The sequence below is a fragment of the Oculina patagonica genome, chromosome 3, assembly GCF_052425735.1.
Source record: "Oculina patagonica isolate OP01 chromosome 3, crgOcupat, whole genome shotgun sequence".
NCBI classification, from domain to species: domain Eukaryota; kingdom Metazoa; phylum Cnidaria; class Anthozoa; order Scleractinia; family Oculinidae; genus Oculina; species Oculina patagonica.
In genome coordinates, this window is record NC_135760.1 from 11,342,555 (window position 1) to 11,361,209 (window position 18,655).

At 39.0% G+C, this 18,655-nt stretch overlaps 2 protein-coding genes across 4 annotated transcripts; both read right to left on the reverse strand.

Annotated features, from left to right (window-relative positions):
* Positions 1-2,368: 2,368 nt before the first annotated feature.
* LOC144645635 (uncharacterized) lies at positions 2,369-3,746 on the reverse strand. Its single transcript, XM_078505196.1, has one exon. It carries the CDS (start codon positions 3,646-3,648, stop codon positions 2,995-2,997), a length of 654 nt encoding a protein of 217 aa, XP_078361322.1. The 5' UTR covers positions 3,649-3,746; the 3' UTR covers positions 2,369-2,994.
* A 570-nt stretch (positions 3,747-4,316) lies between these two features.
* Positions 4,317-15,346, reverse strand: LOC144646531 (uncharacterized). 3 transcript variants are annotated; one of them, XM_078506162.1, is made up of 12 exons: positions 15,290-15,346; positions 14,309-14,391; positions 12,515-12,585; positions 11,570-11,622; positions 10,978-11,030; positions 10,137-10,174; positions 9,337-9,430; positions 8,332-8,394; positions 7,716-7,803; positions 6,958-7,043; positions 6,336-6,451; positions 4,317-4,701 (listed from the first exon to the last, which is right to left on the reverse strand). In XM_078506162.1, exons 1-12 carry the CDS (start codon positions 15,312-15,314, stop codon positions 4,614-4,616), a joined length of 858 nt encoding a protein of 285 aa, XP_078362288.1. In that variant the 5' UTR covers positions 15,315-15,346; the 3' UTR covers positions 4,317-4,613. The 3 variants fall into 3 exon arrangements, with proteins under 3 accessions (XP_078362288.1, XP_078362289.1, XP_078362287.1); XM_078506163.1 differs by having other exon boundaries at positions 6,958-7,040; positions 9,337-9,433; XM_078506161.1 differs by having other exon boundaries at positions 9,337-9,433.
* Between the last annotated feature and the right edge of the window lie 3,309 nt (positions 15,347-18,655).

The window sequence follows — 18,655 nt, forward strand, 5'->3', positions numbered from 1 at the left end:
CACGAAAGGAAGCGCTAATGAGAGCTAATGAGCGGTTGAAACAAATATCTCGGTGACCAATGAGTCATTATTATTGTTTTTCGAACACCTGTAGGTATAAAGACTATTGAACGTGACACAAAAACAGCTCATTATCGGTTTATTTTAGCCTTTAATTTCCAAAACAGTGATCATCAACTAATTTCCCCTTAAGGTTGGTTCTCGTATGACGTTCTATCTCATTGATCGTTTGTAAATATACTGAGACGGTCGTAGCAAGCTATTGGAAGCAATCGGGGGTTCTCATATGCCCGGGTCTAGATCCAACACAATGGCAGCCTTCAATCAAACAGTAAAACTCGTGGCCTCTTATCTTCTCAGTTATTGCTAGAAAGATCGTAATCGCCCCAATCGCCGCTGACGTTAAAGATCGTATTTATAATGTTCTGGTATAATCGCCCCAATCGAAGAAAACTTTTTGAAGTGACAGAGGCGGAGGAAAAGATTGGGGCGATTATATGAGATCCATGCTTAACAGAATCAATACACTCTCAAGTAGACAGGTTATGAGAAAACAGGAAATCATCAACTTGGCGACAATGTCTTCATGAAACACTAAATTCTCAAAACAAAAATTTTGATAAAAATATTGCACTCAACGAGGAGAATTTGTATTTCAAGCTTGCGACTGATGACAGACTGTCAGTAGTAGTAACAAGGCAGGTGTAAATTTTAGCCTGCGTAGCAGGCGTCTGTACGTTTTTAGCGCGTTTAAAAGAGTGCGCGATGGCGAGAAGGCCGCGCGAGGAACTGAATCGAGGAGACTTTCCTCGCGTGGGCCCCTCGCGCCCTTCGCGTCTCCCATACGCGCGCTCGAAACTAGTACGGCGCCTGCCACGCAGGCTATGTAAATTGTAGATAAACTACGTGAATTGAATACTGTTCTGACGCTTTTTAACACAGTTGTTGATCTCAGTTACGACAGCTGGTATAGCTTGTGGTCAAACTCAGAGTTCTCTGCACCGGGGAGTTTGGGTTCTACCGTGACTGATGACTACGGGGATGTCGCTGGATTACTGATAAAGTTTTTTTTTTTTTTCATTTTTGTTTTTATATGCCAAATAATGTAAAGCCAAAATTGGTACTCTTCGTTTTTCTGATATATGTTGTAAATAAAAAACATAACTCGGTAAATTTCACTGTCATTCTACGCCCTGGTGTTTACTGAAACGGTCGCATTGTAAACCAAAAATTGGTTTACTTGCTGTAATTGTAGAGCAGTCGGAAACATACTTCAGTTCTCGATCGTGTGCAGTCGACTAAGTTCGTAGAGCACGACCACGTCTCGTGCTGAGTCGTAGGCTAGTTCGTAGAATACACGAGCACCTGTGGCGTGAAGACGTCAGTCATTGTTGTAAGACTACTTCGCCGACGAAATGCTGTCTTGGAATATTAAGGGACCGGTCATTATTTATGTAGAGGGGGGGAGGGAAAAAAAGAAGGGGGGGTCAAGGCTATTTCAGAGTGGCAAGAGGGGGGGGGGGGGCTAAAATTTTTTATAAAGAAGTTTAGGGGGGATCAGCAGTTTGAGGTGGGTAAAACAGTTAAACAGAAGAGTGCAAACACTATAAGTGAAACAGTGACGCTAAATTGTACAATTTTATGTTATTTCTATTGTTTTCTTTTGTTTAAACTCCACTATTATGTACAACTTTAGTGATTTGTATTTCACAGAAATACTGTTTGCACTCTAAACTCCATTGTTATCTCAAATTTTAGTTAAATAAAGAATCCAGACCTGTCTGCTTTGACATCTGGTTTGACTGAAATTATTTCTTTTTACAAAATGATTATCACTGCAATAGCCCAAGAAGTAATAAAACATGATATAACAACAAGAAAGAAGTTCTTTTACAACTTTAGGAAAATCATTGGAAAAGAATTATATTTTGCATGGTTATTACATATGTGTTCGCCACGAGAGCATAATTTGTAAAAACTATCACTTTTCCAAAGTTAAGGAGTTAATAATTAGGTATGTTTACTATACACATAACTCATCCAAAATTTGCCCTATTGCTGGAAGAGTATCCATAGCAAAGAAGCCTTGGCTGACTAAGTGTTGATCCAGCCTTTGTGCATCAGAACAAGTGTGCAATTAAGATTGTATGTAACATGCATTTAATAATTACTTAAGGCATATAAAGGGAGATATGAGGTGAGCGGGGGGGGGGGGTCATCACGTAAATATTGAATAAAGAAGGGGGGTCACTTGCTACTTACACGGCCTGGAGGGGGGGCCTTACAGAAATTTTGATCCTTCCAACATATTTTTCCCCTCCCCCCCCCCCCCTCTCATAAATAATGACCGGTCCCTAAATAGCATGTGTTTTACGCCCGGGCCAAACGGAGGATAAGAGTTGGCGAGAGTTGACTCTCATGAGAGTTTTCGTCAACTCTCATCGACTATCATCAACACAGGCCAAACGAGAACAAGAGTCCGTCAACTCACATCGACTTTCACGAAAAAATTTGAGCGCATTCAAAGTCGATGAGAGCGCATGAAAATCGATGAGAGTGTACGAGAGTTCTATGCAAAACAAGAGCGAGAGTTTGAACTCTTTTCAACTCTCATCCTCGTTTGGCCCGGGCTTTATGGCACTTACGGTATGTCCGGTGTTGTGTGGACTGAATAAATTAATCACTGTGTTCTATTTTCGAATCCATAGCTAACATGTAAAGTATTCGATTTTACTTTTAACAAACGGTTATATTAAAACAAAACAATGCTATACATATAACAATCAACTTGACAAGCAAAGACAAGATCTCCTTGAGATTGTCGTTTCAATTCATTTTAAAACCGAAATATATGTTAAGAATTCTTTGTAGTACTAGCACAACCAATACCACGATAGCTTACGATATAGTAAATTATTTTCGAACCTAACGTAGCTTACGATATTGATAGCATTCTTATATATAAACAAGTTATTTTGGCAACAGTTTCAATGCTCATATCGCACCGATTTCCACGCAATAGAGCTTCAAGTTTGCGCTGTGAAGACAGTGAAGATTTTCCTTCATTATTTTTCCGTTTAAAATGTCGTGTTTTTTAGTTTTATATTTATCTATTTTTTGGATTAAATCTTGTTTCCGCATCTCTAAACCAGCGAGCTTTTCACCAGAAATCTCGAGTCGCATATTAGCCTCTTCGAGTTTCCTTTTCAATATCAGAAACTCTTGGTATTTGGCATCTTGGAAAAGTTGCTCCGTAATTTTCATTGAGAATTGTTTGTTTCTTGTCTCCTTGCCCTCTAGTCCAATTTCTAACCTTTCTTCGCCCATCCGCTCTAATTCTTTCGACACGTTTTCAACTCTCTCTTCAGCTCTGGCTGTCAATTCTTTAGCTCTCTTTAGCCCTTCCCTAATAACAAGGATTTGCCCGTGTAACTCAATGTTTTTGTAAACAAGGTGCAGTTTTTCGGCCTTTTCTCTTGACGCCTCGTTCGTCTCCCTTAATCTCTCTTGATACACCTGAATCTGTCGGCTGTATGAAATGATCGATTTGACATTTTCACTCGTCCGCTCGTTTTCCAACTTGAGACGCCATGTCGCATCAGTGTATCTTCGATTGGCTTCTTTTATTCGCTGCTGTATCAGATCCATTAAACTTCCCGGATCAGACAAAAGTGAAGTTACATCATTGACCGATACATAGGGAGGCAAGCTTAATTCAGCAACGTTGAAAACAATGCGTCACTTACACTTGCTTGGTACCTATTTAATTCCCAATATTAGCACCAAAAATAATATTAGCACCATAGTAATTGATTTGGGTGACTCTAATATTCTTCCTTAACTGATCGAATAAGAAGATATATAAATCAAGATTGTGGCGGCATGAAAACTCGCAAACTTCAAACTTTCGATTTTCAACTGAGCTTACTTACAATCACATATAGACAATGTATTTTGACGGAACTCATATTATATGCACATTCTAAGCAAAAAAACAAAAACAAAACACCAATACTCTCATTTTCGTATTATCGGTATTGTACTGGAACTAGCTTGCAATGGAGGCTAATGTAGCGCTCTTTTTAATGACATTCGCCCGCATTAGCTTTGCTAAGGAAGGGGGATAAGTGTAAAAGAGAGCTGGGAACGAGAGCGTAAACACGAGTAAGAGCTGGGAACTAGCGCGAAGAGCGGGGAGTGATGGGAACAACGATGAAAGCCGAAAACCTTGTCACAAGTTTCTAGGGGGGGGGGACGGACAACTGATTTCCCCGAGCCACTCACTATGACAGTAAAATCAAAAGTCACGAACAATAAAAAAAGAAATGGCTTTTACTCGATATGGATACAGGGAAGGTCTTACTACAACACAGTTTGAGGCAAATCAGACACTGAAGTGACTAACAACCTGTAGTCTGTCGATCCTTGATATTTACTACCAGAGAAAAGTCCTCGAGTGAACAGTTCAGATTAGGTCCAACTCAGTGACCACACTCAGTGTTTTTTTTTTGTATACAAGTCGAGCCAATTCGTGCAACATGGCGATGCCCATGCAAGCAAGTGTACGACAAATGTCAACGTCTAATAATTATTCTGTGGTCACGTGATTTTGCCTACTCCTGTAGGTCGATCACAAGGTCGTCATCTCCTTCATATATGTTTCCATGTAAACTCGACGATCCTGGGGAATCTTCATTTTCACTGCAAAAGATATCAAAAAGTGATGTTCAATTACAAGTATGAACAATTTGTGTGATTGTGAAGTTTGTTTTGGAGTCTGGCCGGGAGTGGTTATGCCATTTTGCTGATCAAGAAAATTTTCGCGGAAGTTTAATTTCGCGGATGACGGGAAAGCTGGTCGTCTCCCTTTATGGGTGTAAATTTTGGATTTGGCGTTCTCAAACTCATTAATAATTCATGACTTGACAAGCCAATCAGGATACGCCAATGTGGTCAGGTGCGTGTGGTTTGAAAACCCGATGAAGCACTGTACTGGACAGAGGCCTTTCCACGATAGTTTGATGAAATATCAAACTCTAGAGTTTGATAAAGCGTCAAACCCTTGTGATGCGGGGTTATCCTAATTTAAATATTAATGACACAAACACTGACTGAATAGACAAGCTTCTGTTTCACGGGTTAAGTAGAATCACTCTAAAATTTACGTTTACAGTGCTAGTGCAATTCAGAAACATTCCTGAACATCTCGTAGCGATCGACCACCGTTCTTATTCCCAGACAGACCATCCAGGTCCTCCAACTTCTCTTCAAGACTTTGCACGCGAGGTGAACATCATAATCCTTGAACACACTCGCACTCGTTTTTGAAATATCACGTCAAGACCGATCAGGCATGAAAGCCCAGATTGAGTTAATTCCAATTTTTTAGACTAACACCCTCGTCCATTTCATATTCATATGGTGTCCCCTTCTCCCCTGGGCTGTACAGTAAAATCCTACCGTACGGCTGCCCTGTCAATTCAGCCATCTCATTATTACAGCTACTTTAATTTAACCTAAACAAAAGCTCAGTCACTCATTTTCTTATTTAAAGAACCTCTTTCATACGGTCACCCTTAAAACGGTTAGATTTTATGTCCTGTTGCTGACCGGATCAACGGGGTTCCACTGTATTTGTAGTCCAGTGTGTTGGTATAAGCCTTCTACACAGACGCTCTTTGAGCCCGTCACGCGTTCCTCCCCAACAAGGGAGACGAGCGTGTGACGAGCCCAAAGAGCGTCTGCGTAGAAGGCAAGTACATGTATGTTGGAATCTCTCATAAGAAACTTTTTCAGTGAGTGGTCGCTAATGATTTTATTCTTGTAAGCATTCTCCGCTTGTACATGTCACGACCACTTTTTCCAAGTTTCCGAGATGGTCACTTATTAAGGCTTTGGTGGAAACGAGAAGCCCGCTTTCTAAACAGAGGTTAAATACAGTTTACCGTGTTAGCTGCTCTCTCCACTTAGGACAACTATGAAGTCCAAGGCAGAAATGACAACATCAGTTGATAATAAAAATACTGCGTATTGCTTCAGTTAACTAAATAAATACATAGAATTTTTGGATCAATTTAGGTTTCTGGGAAACTGCTCACCTACCCCTCCCCAAACCTAACATTAACCCTTACTTATCGCTCTGGGCAAAATGTTAGGTTTGGGGAGGGGTAGGTGAGCAGTTTCCCAGAAACCTAAATTGATCCGAATTTTTTTGGTGGCACTACACGGCTAAGTTGCTATGAAGTTATCTGCTCCGAAGGTAATAATGTCGAAATTTTGTTATTGTCTCAAACACGGCGCAGAAAAAGCAATTTCGCCATTTATGCCAAACATACCTATCTCTGTCATCATCCTCCACATTGAACATTTCCTGTGGAAGTTCTTCAGTTGCCTGTGGCATGTGAGAAGTGCTGCTTGATTCAGACAGTTGCTGAAGCCGCTCCAGCTGTTGCTAGGCAACAAAGAAAAGACAGCAAAGTGGAATCAAAGCCGCCTTCTGGGTATCTCAACGATTAAATACAGTGGAGTCTTGATTTCTCGAATCTCCAGGGTGAACAAAAATTGGTTTGAGAAATCGGGGGTAAAATTGCACTGTTCCACTTACTGAACCAAAACCAAGGGGAACAACGTTTGGGAGGTTCAGCCTGAAAAATGCATCCCTTTCAGGCAGAGCCACCCCGTATAGGCCACCATAGGAAGTACCCCCACCCCCCAGTGGTGTGCGTGAGCCTGTGTCCTAGCGGTTTTGGTCCCCCCTCTAATTGGTGTACCTGGACCAAGTCTGTTAGCGAATTTGGTCCCCCCACCCCCAACCATATTTGCAAGCAAATTTGCTCAGGTGGGAGGCCAAATCCACTAGCAGATTTGGTCTGGCCAAATAACCTGACAACAATAAACTGACTGAAAACATGCAACAACGATGAAGTAAATAAAGATATTCTATTGATATGCTCTTACTTGGTCCACCATAGAAGAATTGTCCCTCTGTGGGTCAGGTACGGGTTTTGAGTTTGCATGCGGTTGTTTGGGCGAAGAAGCCACTGCTGGAAATAAACAAGAAATGCAGCACATAAGTTAACCGTTTAGTCTTTAACCGGCTACATGGCATCCCTAGTTATTCACAAGGTTGATATGAGGCCATTTGGGGTCAAATGCATGAGCGGTAAGTCCGCGGGAACAAGTCGGCAAGGGAAGCAAGCTATTTGTATACTGTAGAATTCCGGTTATAAGCCCTGGGCTTATACAACTTCGTAGGGGGTTTTGAGTGAGCTTATAAGCGGAGGGGCTTATATTCGGGAGGGCTTATAAGCGGAATGAAAAAAACGTTTTGAAACGAGCCACGGGAGGTTGAAGGAAATACGTTTTTAAGTTAAAAACACATAATAAAGCAACATTTAGCCCAATTCAGTACTGTTATCTGGTAGAGGGGGCTTATATCCCGGGGGGGGGGGGGCTTATAACCGGTTGTATTTTTTTGTTTCCAGGATGATGGGCCTATAACCGGGAGGGCTTATAAGCGGGGGGGCTTATAACCGGAATTCTACGGTACCTTGTTGTTACTTATTTTCGGGGTCACTTAATTTCGCGAAAATGAAATGTGCATATGACGTGGGACTTAATTTTCGCGATGAGGCAGAAAAATAAGTCAAAAACACGCGAAAATTAAGTCCCGTGAAAATAAGTAACAATAATGTATATGGAGAGGACCTTCCAACCTTGTTTTGAGATGCGTATTACTGTCCTGTGTGCATTACAGTATCCTGACTTGGATCTCTTACTAATTCTCTCCTGACACTGGTTGCCCTGAAAGACGAAGAACAGACATCAGTTTATTTATAAAGCCTGCCAGCAAATCAAAATTATTGTGGAGATCAATACCGGTAAATTACAAAAAAAAAAAAAACTGTCACATGGAAGAGCATATATTAGAAGTAGTAGTTTTTGTAAGTTTTTAAAAAATCTGGATGAACGATTTTTGGTTTTATATTTGGACAGGATACTGTGTCTGAAAATGTTTTGGTGCATACAAGAATAACACAAGTAAAACTCTCTAAATATTGACATATGATAACCAAAACCAGTCCTACAGTCGTTCTGGGAATTCTCTTACACTGACAACCTAAATACAAAACAAACTCTAAGGTAGCGGCTTATAATTGGAAAAATTTGATTACATCATTCTTTAAGATCTTAAAAGGATTAATTTTTGCATCTGAGTTTTTTTTTTCGGGGGTGGAGGCTTATTACTAATTTTGGTCAAGTTACTCCTTTTCTAACTTACAGTGACATGTTAAACAGAAAGAAAATAAAAAAAGAAGCACTGCTACTTACATTATTTACATATTTACACTGAATACTTTTCTTGTTGTTAACTGCAGCTGATGGTTCACCTCCCTGGATAAAAAGAATGATACACACAGAAATATTTGAACAAAGTCTACAAAGCTGCAGCAGTGTGGCAGCTTTTGTAAGCTTGTAATTCTACTGGTCCTCTACTGTATCAGTTGTTACAGTGTTGGGAGCTAGGGGCATTGTTCCTGTTGTTTGTTCTATTGTTCTCTCAAAGGGTAGTGACCCATTCATGATAGACCTTGTGAGAGCTGTCACCTGACCCCAAAGTTGCAAGCAGTTGAAAAAAATAGTACTGTAAGTAGTGACTTGAGAAATGAATGTTTCCTATTTCCAAAGCATGTGATATTAGTGATAAACGTCTTATAAACCACATTTTCTCAGTCTGTAAACTTCAAGGTGCAGATCCTTGTTTTTTTCCTGTCAATATATTATAGCCTGTACTCTTCCAATTTGGGCCATGAATTGCTGGGAAAAGTGTGGCTGGCAAAACATGGGAACATCACAGCAAAGGAGCCACATAATATAATTCTTATTACTGGTACCTATTACCAGCCCAGACCATATTGAAAGAATATTGTCCTAAGCCTTCTTATTGCGCCGACCTAGTGATGCGAGGTCCATACCAGAAAGACCTTGGGTGATATTTTCCCAGTATGGCCCTCAAACTTAGTTAATAAGAAGAGAGGAAAAGCAGCATGTACTAAAACCCAAAATGGTGAAATGAAATGACCAAAACAAACAGAAGATCTATCATTATTGAGAGCTAACCGTAAACAAGCTAACCTGAGGGTTATTTAGACAAACTGGAGTGTTTTCGTTGGTCTTCGGTTTGTTTTGTTTCAGTGGTTTCACTTCTTTTTGTTTCTGGTTTAAGTAAAAACTCTTCCCTGCATGACTGACAGAAGTCTATAGCAAACTTCATAATAGCTACAGTAACTTAGTTATGTGTAAAACAAAGCCACTCTTGTAAAAAAACACACTTACAGCACTGCTTGTGCCATCTGAAGAAGGATATGGAAACATGCCCAAACTTTCTGCGGCAATTCCATGGTTTACAACTTGTGTCTTCTTTGGTCGACTGCTATGGAGAAAATACATTTACATTTGAAGCTTTCATTTGCAATGTTCTTTATAGTAAAAGGTTTACCTTAGAGACAAGTGGCCCATCAGGATAGTGCCAATCTCTTGTTTCAGTATTATGAAGCAACAGGAGCGTTCTCTATTCCCCATGGGGCCAGGATGTTAATTTATTGCAGGATGCCCCCCCCCCCCCCCCCCCACCACTAAGCATTTCATTTGGCAGTAGCCATTTGTACACCTGGGTGAAGACCGGGGGGGGGGGGGGGTTACTTGAAGTTTACATGACAGGGGGGTTCAACGTATTTTCTTGGGTTGAAAATTTAACCACTCAGTATTTTTTTGGGTCAAGAGATCTGTCATGTATTTTTAAGGTCTTAAAAAAATATGCATATTTTTTTGGATCTTATCTCCAGTGAACTTTAGAATGTCTGGGTTGGAAATTTTGATGCCAGGTATTTTTTTGGGTCTAAAATTTCAGACTCCCCCTCCCCCCCATCATGTGTACTTTGAGTACCCCCCCCCCCCCCCCCCCCCCGCCTGGGGGTGAAGAAAAGCACTGTAAGAGGAGTAAGGTGTCTTGTGGTTTAAGAAAACAACATGATATGATCCTGACGTTGGCTTAAACTCAGACTACTTGATCTGGAGTCCAATGCAGGAAAATATTAAATCAAAATAAATTAATGTAAAATAGCAAAGCTTCTCACCTGTTACTGGGTGGCAAAGGAGTTTCTCCAATAAGTACCTAAAATATATATTTTAGAATTTTAAAATCACTTTTGTTAAGGAGGCTCACAATGGTTTCTAGAACTTTCCAGCTCTCATACTTTGACGGGTCAGTAGACACAACTTCTTGTAAAGTTAAAAAATTTCTCCAGAGTGGTTTCAGAGCCACCTTAATTTTTTGGAAATTTAAGGTGTCTCTGAAACTGCTCTGGAGAAATTTTTTAACTTTGCAAAAAGATGCATCTTTACATGCTGATCATTATTCAATAAAAAATGGGGGCCACTGGGCTTGTTTTTTAGTTAAGCTAGTAACACACTAGGTGATTCAGTTAGAGTCATTTTATTTAACCTGTGAAACAATATATAATAATATTGGTGCTAAATGATCAAACTAAGAAAAAGAAGACAATGGGAATAGTATCTATGGAGATTTGAGTAGTAACAGTTTCATGGTTGAAGGACAATCACTCTAAAAGATTGTTGAAGTGATTGGCTAAATTTGCAGGTGTGCTGGCTAGTGCAATAACTATCATCCCCGGCAGGTTTGAACACTGCGATGAGCAATGAAAAGGGTCGACATCTAACATCAAGTCTAGTATCAGCAATTAAATTTGAAAAATAAAATATACTATTAAAATTATCATTAAAACATCATTGGATTAGGTTTTCACATAACAGCAAATTTGTTGAGTGTTATCCACCTCAGTCAGCCTTTGGCTTCGGCAGATACATGTAACACAAACATCAGCCTTGATAACTCTGGCTATCTTGCTCCAATAATAATTTAATTTATTGTTAACTGAACAACAAACTATTCGTTACCTTTGGTCCTTCACTATCGCTTACTCCTGAGGATGAAGCTGTACCGTCATCATCTACAGACAATCAACAAATATTGGTAAATGTTGACTTAATCCAGAAAATTAACTGAATGTAGCAGATGCTTTTCCCCCTTTTTACTTTTTTTCATTAAACATTGTATTATTTTTCTTAATTTGCATTGAATAATGGTTCTTTTGTTGTGATTTGTTTCACTAATTTGCAAAGCAACAAAATGGTCAGAGCACTAAAAACAAATCAAAACAGATTTAATCATGGGGAAAAATGCTTGGAACCACAAGATAACAAAAAGAATTTTATATTAATAATATTTAGCAATTCATTTATGTTTTAGAATTTAGGCAAAACTGGAATTGACATTCAAAGATGGCTTTGATGTTAAGAAAAGCAATCCAACAACAGGCTCTCAATTTACCATGCTGTAATCTCCCATGTATGCCTCATCAACCACTAAAGAATTTTTGGCATTAGCACATAAGCAAGTAACTGTTCAGGTATCTCAAGAGAAGCAATGCCGGATTTCACTACGTAATACATGATTTGTATTTAGTTATGGAAGCTGTGCATGTCGTACCAGATGATGAATGATCCACACTTTCATATTGGAGAAGTCTGTCAAGAAGAAAACTACAAAAAAGAAAGAAAAAAAAAAGAAAAAATTGGTAGTCAATTCTTCAACCAGGATTATGGCTGCTAAAGAAGTGGCAATTAAGCTGCATGGGTTTCTGGCATGATCTGTGGGGTGGTGGGGTGTGGACAGCTCAGTAGGTAACCTTTCTCCACCACTGTGGTGGTGTGATTGTCTGGCTATGGTCTAAGTGGCTAAGTGCCTGCTTATGCCGGGTGTCCACTGGTGAGAGTTGTCTGTTAGCTGAGGTTTGACCTTAATTATTAAAATAAACAATGCTTAAATTTGTAAAATCCGACATCTTTCTTTATTTATCACCATATAGTACGCTGTCAATAATGCTGATCCTAGCTGGTGGTATGCAGGACCCTGTCAAATATAGACCTAGTAAATGGCCTTGCACGCCACAAGTCTCTTCATAGCCCAATGGATAGAATGCTTGCTTAGTGTTTGGTAGGTCATGGGTTTGATTCCCATCAGGGTCTCAGACTTTTTCTTCGTCCCACACTCATGACATGGTGAATGTTATCTTTCTCAATGTCATGATGCATTACAGAGTAATGCAATGCAGTGTTTGTATATGGCTGGGATAATGAATAAGTGTCCACTTGGAAAAACCAACACTTAACGCACAAGTTCATCACATTAATTTAAAACTTGCTGTTTAATTTTTTTTCTTATCGTTACTGTGTTAATTATCACTATTATTATTGTAATTTTTCTTACTATTTATATGTTTTTGTAACTATGTTCAAATCACACTAACAATGGCAGATCGGTTTTTGCCGAAACACGTCTGTAAAAGTTAAAAGTGTTGTGTTAAGTTTAAAAAAAAGGTTTTACTATATAATAAACATATCATTTTGCATTGCATAGCATGTAAAAGTGTACCTTTTGTCTCTGGAGACCCGAAGAAGTTTCTTCTGCACTCTTCTGAGCTCCTCTTGGAAATATTCTTGTTCCTGATGTTATCAGCCATACAATGAAAAAATACCAACTTTAAACCAATATCTTACCATGCATAACAAATGCTATAATTGACAATTAGACCCGTAGCCCGCAAGAGTGAAGGGTCTAATTGTTTTAGTATCACCCAACTAGTCGGACAGAAAAAGCAATAATAAAGTTAGCAAATGCAAGTTGAAAAAATATTTATTTGGGAATAAAATGAAAGTGTCACACTTTGAATTTCGCTATTTGACGACTATTAATAGTAGTCCGACTAGTGGCGTAGCCAATCAAAATGCAGGATTTGCATTGGTCCACTAGTTGGTTGATACTAATTACAATTACCGTAAACACCCGCGTATAAGCCGCACCCGCAGATAAGCCGCACCCTGAGTTTAACAACTCAAATGTTGGAAAAAAAAGTTTTTTGAAAGTAAATCAAAGAAAATCCAAAGTCGAGTCAAAAATCCAAAGTTGAGTCTTTAGGAAGTCTTTTTCATCGAACGTAAAATCAATGAACATTGAAACAGAAAATACTTCAGTCTTACCCACAATTTGAACTCTCTAATATAATGAAAACCAACTTTGACATATTATGGGTGATTTTTTTCTGTCATTTGTTGACAGGTATTTCTTCATTCAACGCAGTTTTTCCATAGATTTTTGTGTGACAACAACAAGAACTTGCGTTTGAAGAACGTTCGTAGCTTAGTAACCAGGCATTTAATCGGACGCGAATATGAGACTAGGGCGAGAACGTAAAGCAAAACAAGATGGCGATGGAGGCGTTCGGGTTTCGTGGCTATCATATTGACTAATTAAAGAGATTTGGGAGCCATCTATTGGAGATAAACTTGTTGCATAAAGAGAATTTCGTAATCAGTTTGACAAATTTTTCATCAAAGTGCAAAATGAAAAAGAAACAATTGGCCATCTTACTCGTGAATACTTGTGGTATTTTCTCGCTCGTAAAAGTATCAATATTACTGTTAAAGTTATAGGCCATTGTCGACACTGCAAACAGTATTATAGGAGCTGTCAAACTTGCAAAAGCAATGACCGGTACTCTCTTGTAGTTTTATGTTTTTTAATTTACATAATTGTCCATAAATTAGCATCAGTTAACGAAAATTTACGGCACCTTTTCCGAATGTTCCCGCAGATAAGCCGCACCCACGCTTTCGAGCGAAAATTTTTGGAAAAAAGGTGCGGCTTAACTGCGGGTTTTTACGGTAGTGTAGTGGGAATTGCTAATTTTTAACCTTATTTTAGATAAAGTTTGATTGGGGAGGTCTTACATCCATGGGGATTTATTTATAGTTTTAATCCAAATACTTTTTACCAAGCACTGCAAGCAGAAGTATCAGCCTATTACCAGGAGGGCTTATAAGAAGGTGGTAGGGGAGGGTGCTTAAAATTGGCATTATAATGGAAAGCTGTTATTTTACATCAGCTTTAGGTTACTTATCATAGAATAGATCCAAGTACAGTTCTTGTAAAACAGCAAAAAAAAAAAAAAAAACAACAACAAACAAACACAAGCCCCCCCCCCCCCCACTTTTTCTGAAAAAAGTAAGACTTACTTAGAGAAGAGTCTCTTAAGCCCCCCACTTCAAGTCACTAGTCAGCCCCCCACCTGGAAGAATGTTCTGCTGTCTCCAAAATTAAAATATTATAATTACAAGAGAGTCATGTGAACATTGTGGTTGTAACAGCAGATTTCAACTGTGTACTTACATAAAGCAGAAACTTTAGCTTTCTCTTTAGAGTCTTGTATTTGTCTCTGTAGTTTGGGCTGTCGGTGCAGTGACTGTTAGTTTCTGAAAAATAAAACATACAAAGTGAAGAAATGACCCTTGTGGAACTTGCCTTAAAGAAGCCGCAAGCATGAAAAAAATCAGGGCCTCAGCAGGTTCAAATCAAATCAGTATAAAAAACTGTTACAGGTATAGGTATATTATTTAAAATCGTTAAAGTTGGGAGTGGTTGCCCAATCTCCCAAGCCAGGGGCTCATGTTAAAAACGCATGAATCAACGTGAACCAATCAACAGCCAGACAAAGTGCACTGAAGAAATTAACTGGTGGGTAATAAAATAAATTAAGCCCTTTCTGGCTTGCTGGTATATTGGAGGATAACATTTGCCCTTGGCAGAAAGATTGTCCTCAAAAATTCATGATTGCCCTCAAAACTTTGCTTCTCAACCAAATGTTTATTTTTCAGATAATCTTTCAGCCTCTCATTATATTCCAATATACCAACCGCACAAACGGGTTTACTCACTAAATACACATAGCACAATCTGATATTTCTGATAATTGCGTGTAGACAAAAGTGAGTATTCAATTCAATTTTATTTACACAGTGTGTGCATGTCTACTGTATATATAACTCTTATATGTCTAAAAGTTATCTGGCTTTCATGGTGTACAAATGTATTCAACATTTTTTTCTCCTACAGATACATGGCTAATTGTAAATACTTTCAACTGACTATTTTCTATTGATAAAAATGAATTATTTTCGCTGTCATATTAAAAATCGTTTTCGATGCTACATCGGTTTGTTGGCACGAGAAGCGAAAAAACATTAATTTTCAAAGCAAAACAGAATCAGCAATATCATGCAAGACGTAATTAACACATTTGTTTAAACATATCGTTATATAAGGTTGTTTTCGAAGACAAAATAAGAACAAAACATCACAAATACAAATTACCTGGAACAGGCATCATGGCCGCCATCAAAATACTGTGAATTGAGGGAAACTGGGAACGAATACATTTTCACTGCCTCACCCTTCCTCACCCCCACGTGGTAGTGGTAGTGACGAAATATCCCTTACGGGGTGGTGTGTACAGCTATCGTCGCGCGCCCGGGGCAAAAACTCATAAACTGGAAGATTAATTAATATTAAAAAAAAAAAAAAGAAAACCCGTTCTTACCCGTTCTACCTACAATCCTAGACAAAAATCCTTGGGATACTTAAAGAAATAGTGCGCAGTGACCATTCCCTTTGCATGAAGAACTCATTGTTTAATTATCCGAGCCCCCCTTCCCCCCCCCCCCAAACAATTGTCCCACGATATGATGGATAGAAACCAACATTGAATTGGGGGCGGGGAGGCCGGGGGAGGTCAATGCAATGTCAATTTTTCGTCGAATTGGTTAAGTGTCCCAAGACATTTGTCTAGGATTGTAGATTTTTAGTTCCTTTTAAAATCTCTGACAGCTAAAATTTTCGAGATTTTTGGTTTATTTGTTTCCTTGCGCTATAGAACAACAGACTTGCTGCGACATATCGTTGCTGGCGGCAAGTCCGATGTCGCAGTGATCTTGGCATCCCCCAATTTTAGGCACCCCCGTCCCAAGATCCCTAGTGATCTTGGCATCCCCTCAGGGGATGCCAAGATCCCTAACAGCGTTGAATGCAGCAGACTGGGGCAAGTGAAGCAAACAACAATTCCACTCAAAAACCATTTTGCTTTATCACAAAGCTTTGTTCATAAATTTAATCGTTCTTAGCAAACAGTATTGACGACTTCGCAAATATTCGCAAAGCTAAACAACCGTTTGATTCAAGTCCGCGTAATTATTCTTAAAACCTGTTAACACCGAACCACGCGCCGAAATCCCTTATACTAACACGCACATGGTGCTTATCGCTAAACCTTTAATATTTCAAACATAAAAAGCGCATTGTAAGAGCTTCCAATTTGCTCAGTGAATGAACATTTAAAAAAATGCGAACATGATCAAGAAACTGACAAAGGACTGTCACGCAATATTGCAACTCGATATGAATGCAATCGCCAGGCGTGAAAACTGACTTCTCGAGTCTGTGAACTTATCTCTTTTGTTTGTATTGTTATCAGCAAAAGGTTTTATTGCAGGTTAGAGTTAGTAAATACTGGGTTAACTTAATGACTTTTACCTTGTGATTTCGGTTTAGTCTATATAGGTATTCGAGCATCGACCCAAGGTTAGAACATTTACAAACAGAAAAAAAAACTTAAAAACGTTGAAAACGTGGAAAGGACAAGACATCTAAGGAGAGTGATTTATTGGGGATACCGAAATCCCTAGTGATATGGGTATCCCTTCCTACTATATTATCTCCGATGAGTATTCTGAGAATTGACCTATAAAAAGCAGTTACGTAGACGAAAGACTTGCAAACGGGTACAAAAGTGAGGACGAGGAATTTTGGGGGATACCGAAATCCCTAGTGATTTCCGTATCCCATCCTAATATTTGCTGTGGTTAGAATTCTGAATAGAAAAGTAACCAACACTTAAGATAAAAATGTGTGTTACCTAGACGAAAAGCTTTCTAACCTGTAGAAAAGGTAAGGAGAGAGGAATTTAGGGGGATACCAAAATCCCTAGCGATATGCGTACCCCCTTAACTTAATTATATATAGAAATCATGAGAAATAACAAGACGTAAAACAAAAAGGAACAGGACGTAGATTAAAAGCATTCAAACGCCGAAAGGGCTGCAAACGTTAACAAGAACTGAGAGTAAAAAAATACACACGACACCTCCAACAATCATCATACTCATCAGAGACATTGTAGTAGGACGGGATACCCATATCACTAGGGAGTCCCCTAGGGATTTCGGTATCCCCTGATCCCCAATATATCTCTCTCTCCTGACGTTTTAATATGTCTTGTCCTTATGATATTAGATAATGTATAATGTATCATTATGTCTTGTCCTTACCACGTTTTCAACGTTCGAGATTTTTTTTCTTCATCTTTGTGCCTAAGCTGTTCGTTGTACTCTTGGGACGATGATCAAATACCTATAAATCACTATGTGCAGGAGTAAAGGTCATTACGTTATCCCAATAAACTACGTCTTCTTTGTTTACACATACCTGTTTTATTTGTCACTTAACTATATTGTTAATAACGATACAAATAAAAGGGATTAGTTCACATGGAATAAATGAGCATTTAATAAAAAAAAGCCCAAAATCTTTGGTCTAAGACTCGAGAGGTCAATTTCCACAGCCTGGTGATTGCATTCATATCGAGTTTCTATTGCGTGACAGTCCTTTGTCGGTTTCTTGATCAAGCATGTTCGCATGTGAAATTTTCATCCACCGAGCAAATTAGAATCTCTTACAATCGTTTTTTATGTTTGAAATATTAACCTGCCTTGAAAAGTTTATCGATAAGCACCATGTGCGTGCTAGTATAAGGGATTCCGGCGCGTTATTCGGCTTTAAGAATAATTGCGCGGACTTGAATCAAACCGACAAACGGTTTGTTTTCCTTTGCCAATATCTGCAAAGACGCTAATATTGTTTGCTAAGGACGATTAAATTTATGAACAAAGCTTTGTGATAAAGCAAAATGGTTTTTGAGTGGAATTGTTGTTTGCTTCACTTGCCCCAGTCTGCTGCATTCAACGCTGTTAGGGATCTTGGCATCCCCTGGCATCCCCTGAGGGGATGCCAAGATCACTAGGGATCTTGGGACGGGGGTGCCTAAAATTGGGGGATGCCAAGATCACTGCGACACCGAATCCAGCGACTTGCCGTTTTCTCAGTTCTTCGATAATGATAAAATTGACGCTTTTCTTAACATTCAAATTTCGGTTGGTGGCTGTCAGGGCTGTTCCAAAGCGAACTTGTCTGAAGATTTTGACCTTTCATAAAAGTCTGAACTACAGAAGAACAGCACCAATCATGAAATCGTAGTTAAATATGAATTACTCGCTAGCGAAGGATAAACTAAACTGAAAGGGACGGTTCTGCCCTGAAGGAGCCTGGGAATAGCTTGCCTCGCCCGTGGCTCGCATTCCAAGGCACACGAACTTCAGAGAGAAAAAAAGAACACTTAAATTGTTTTACAGTGTAACATGACAACGTCTGATGCACAGATTAGAATACCAGGGTTCTGAGTCTATTGTTGGCTTCGGAAATGCCGAATGTGTATACCACTCATATTAAAATCACTAGATAATATTTACTAATCTTGGCGACAATATGGACTAAGTAAAAATCAGTGCTTTTTATTGTGTCCATCGAGTAATATTATAATTCCTTTAATACTGGCCAGATTTGAAATAA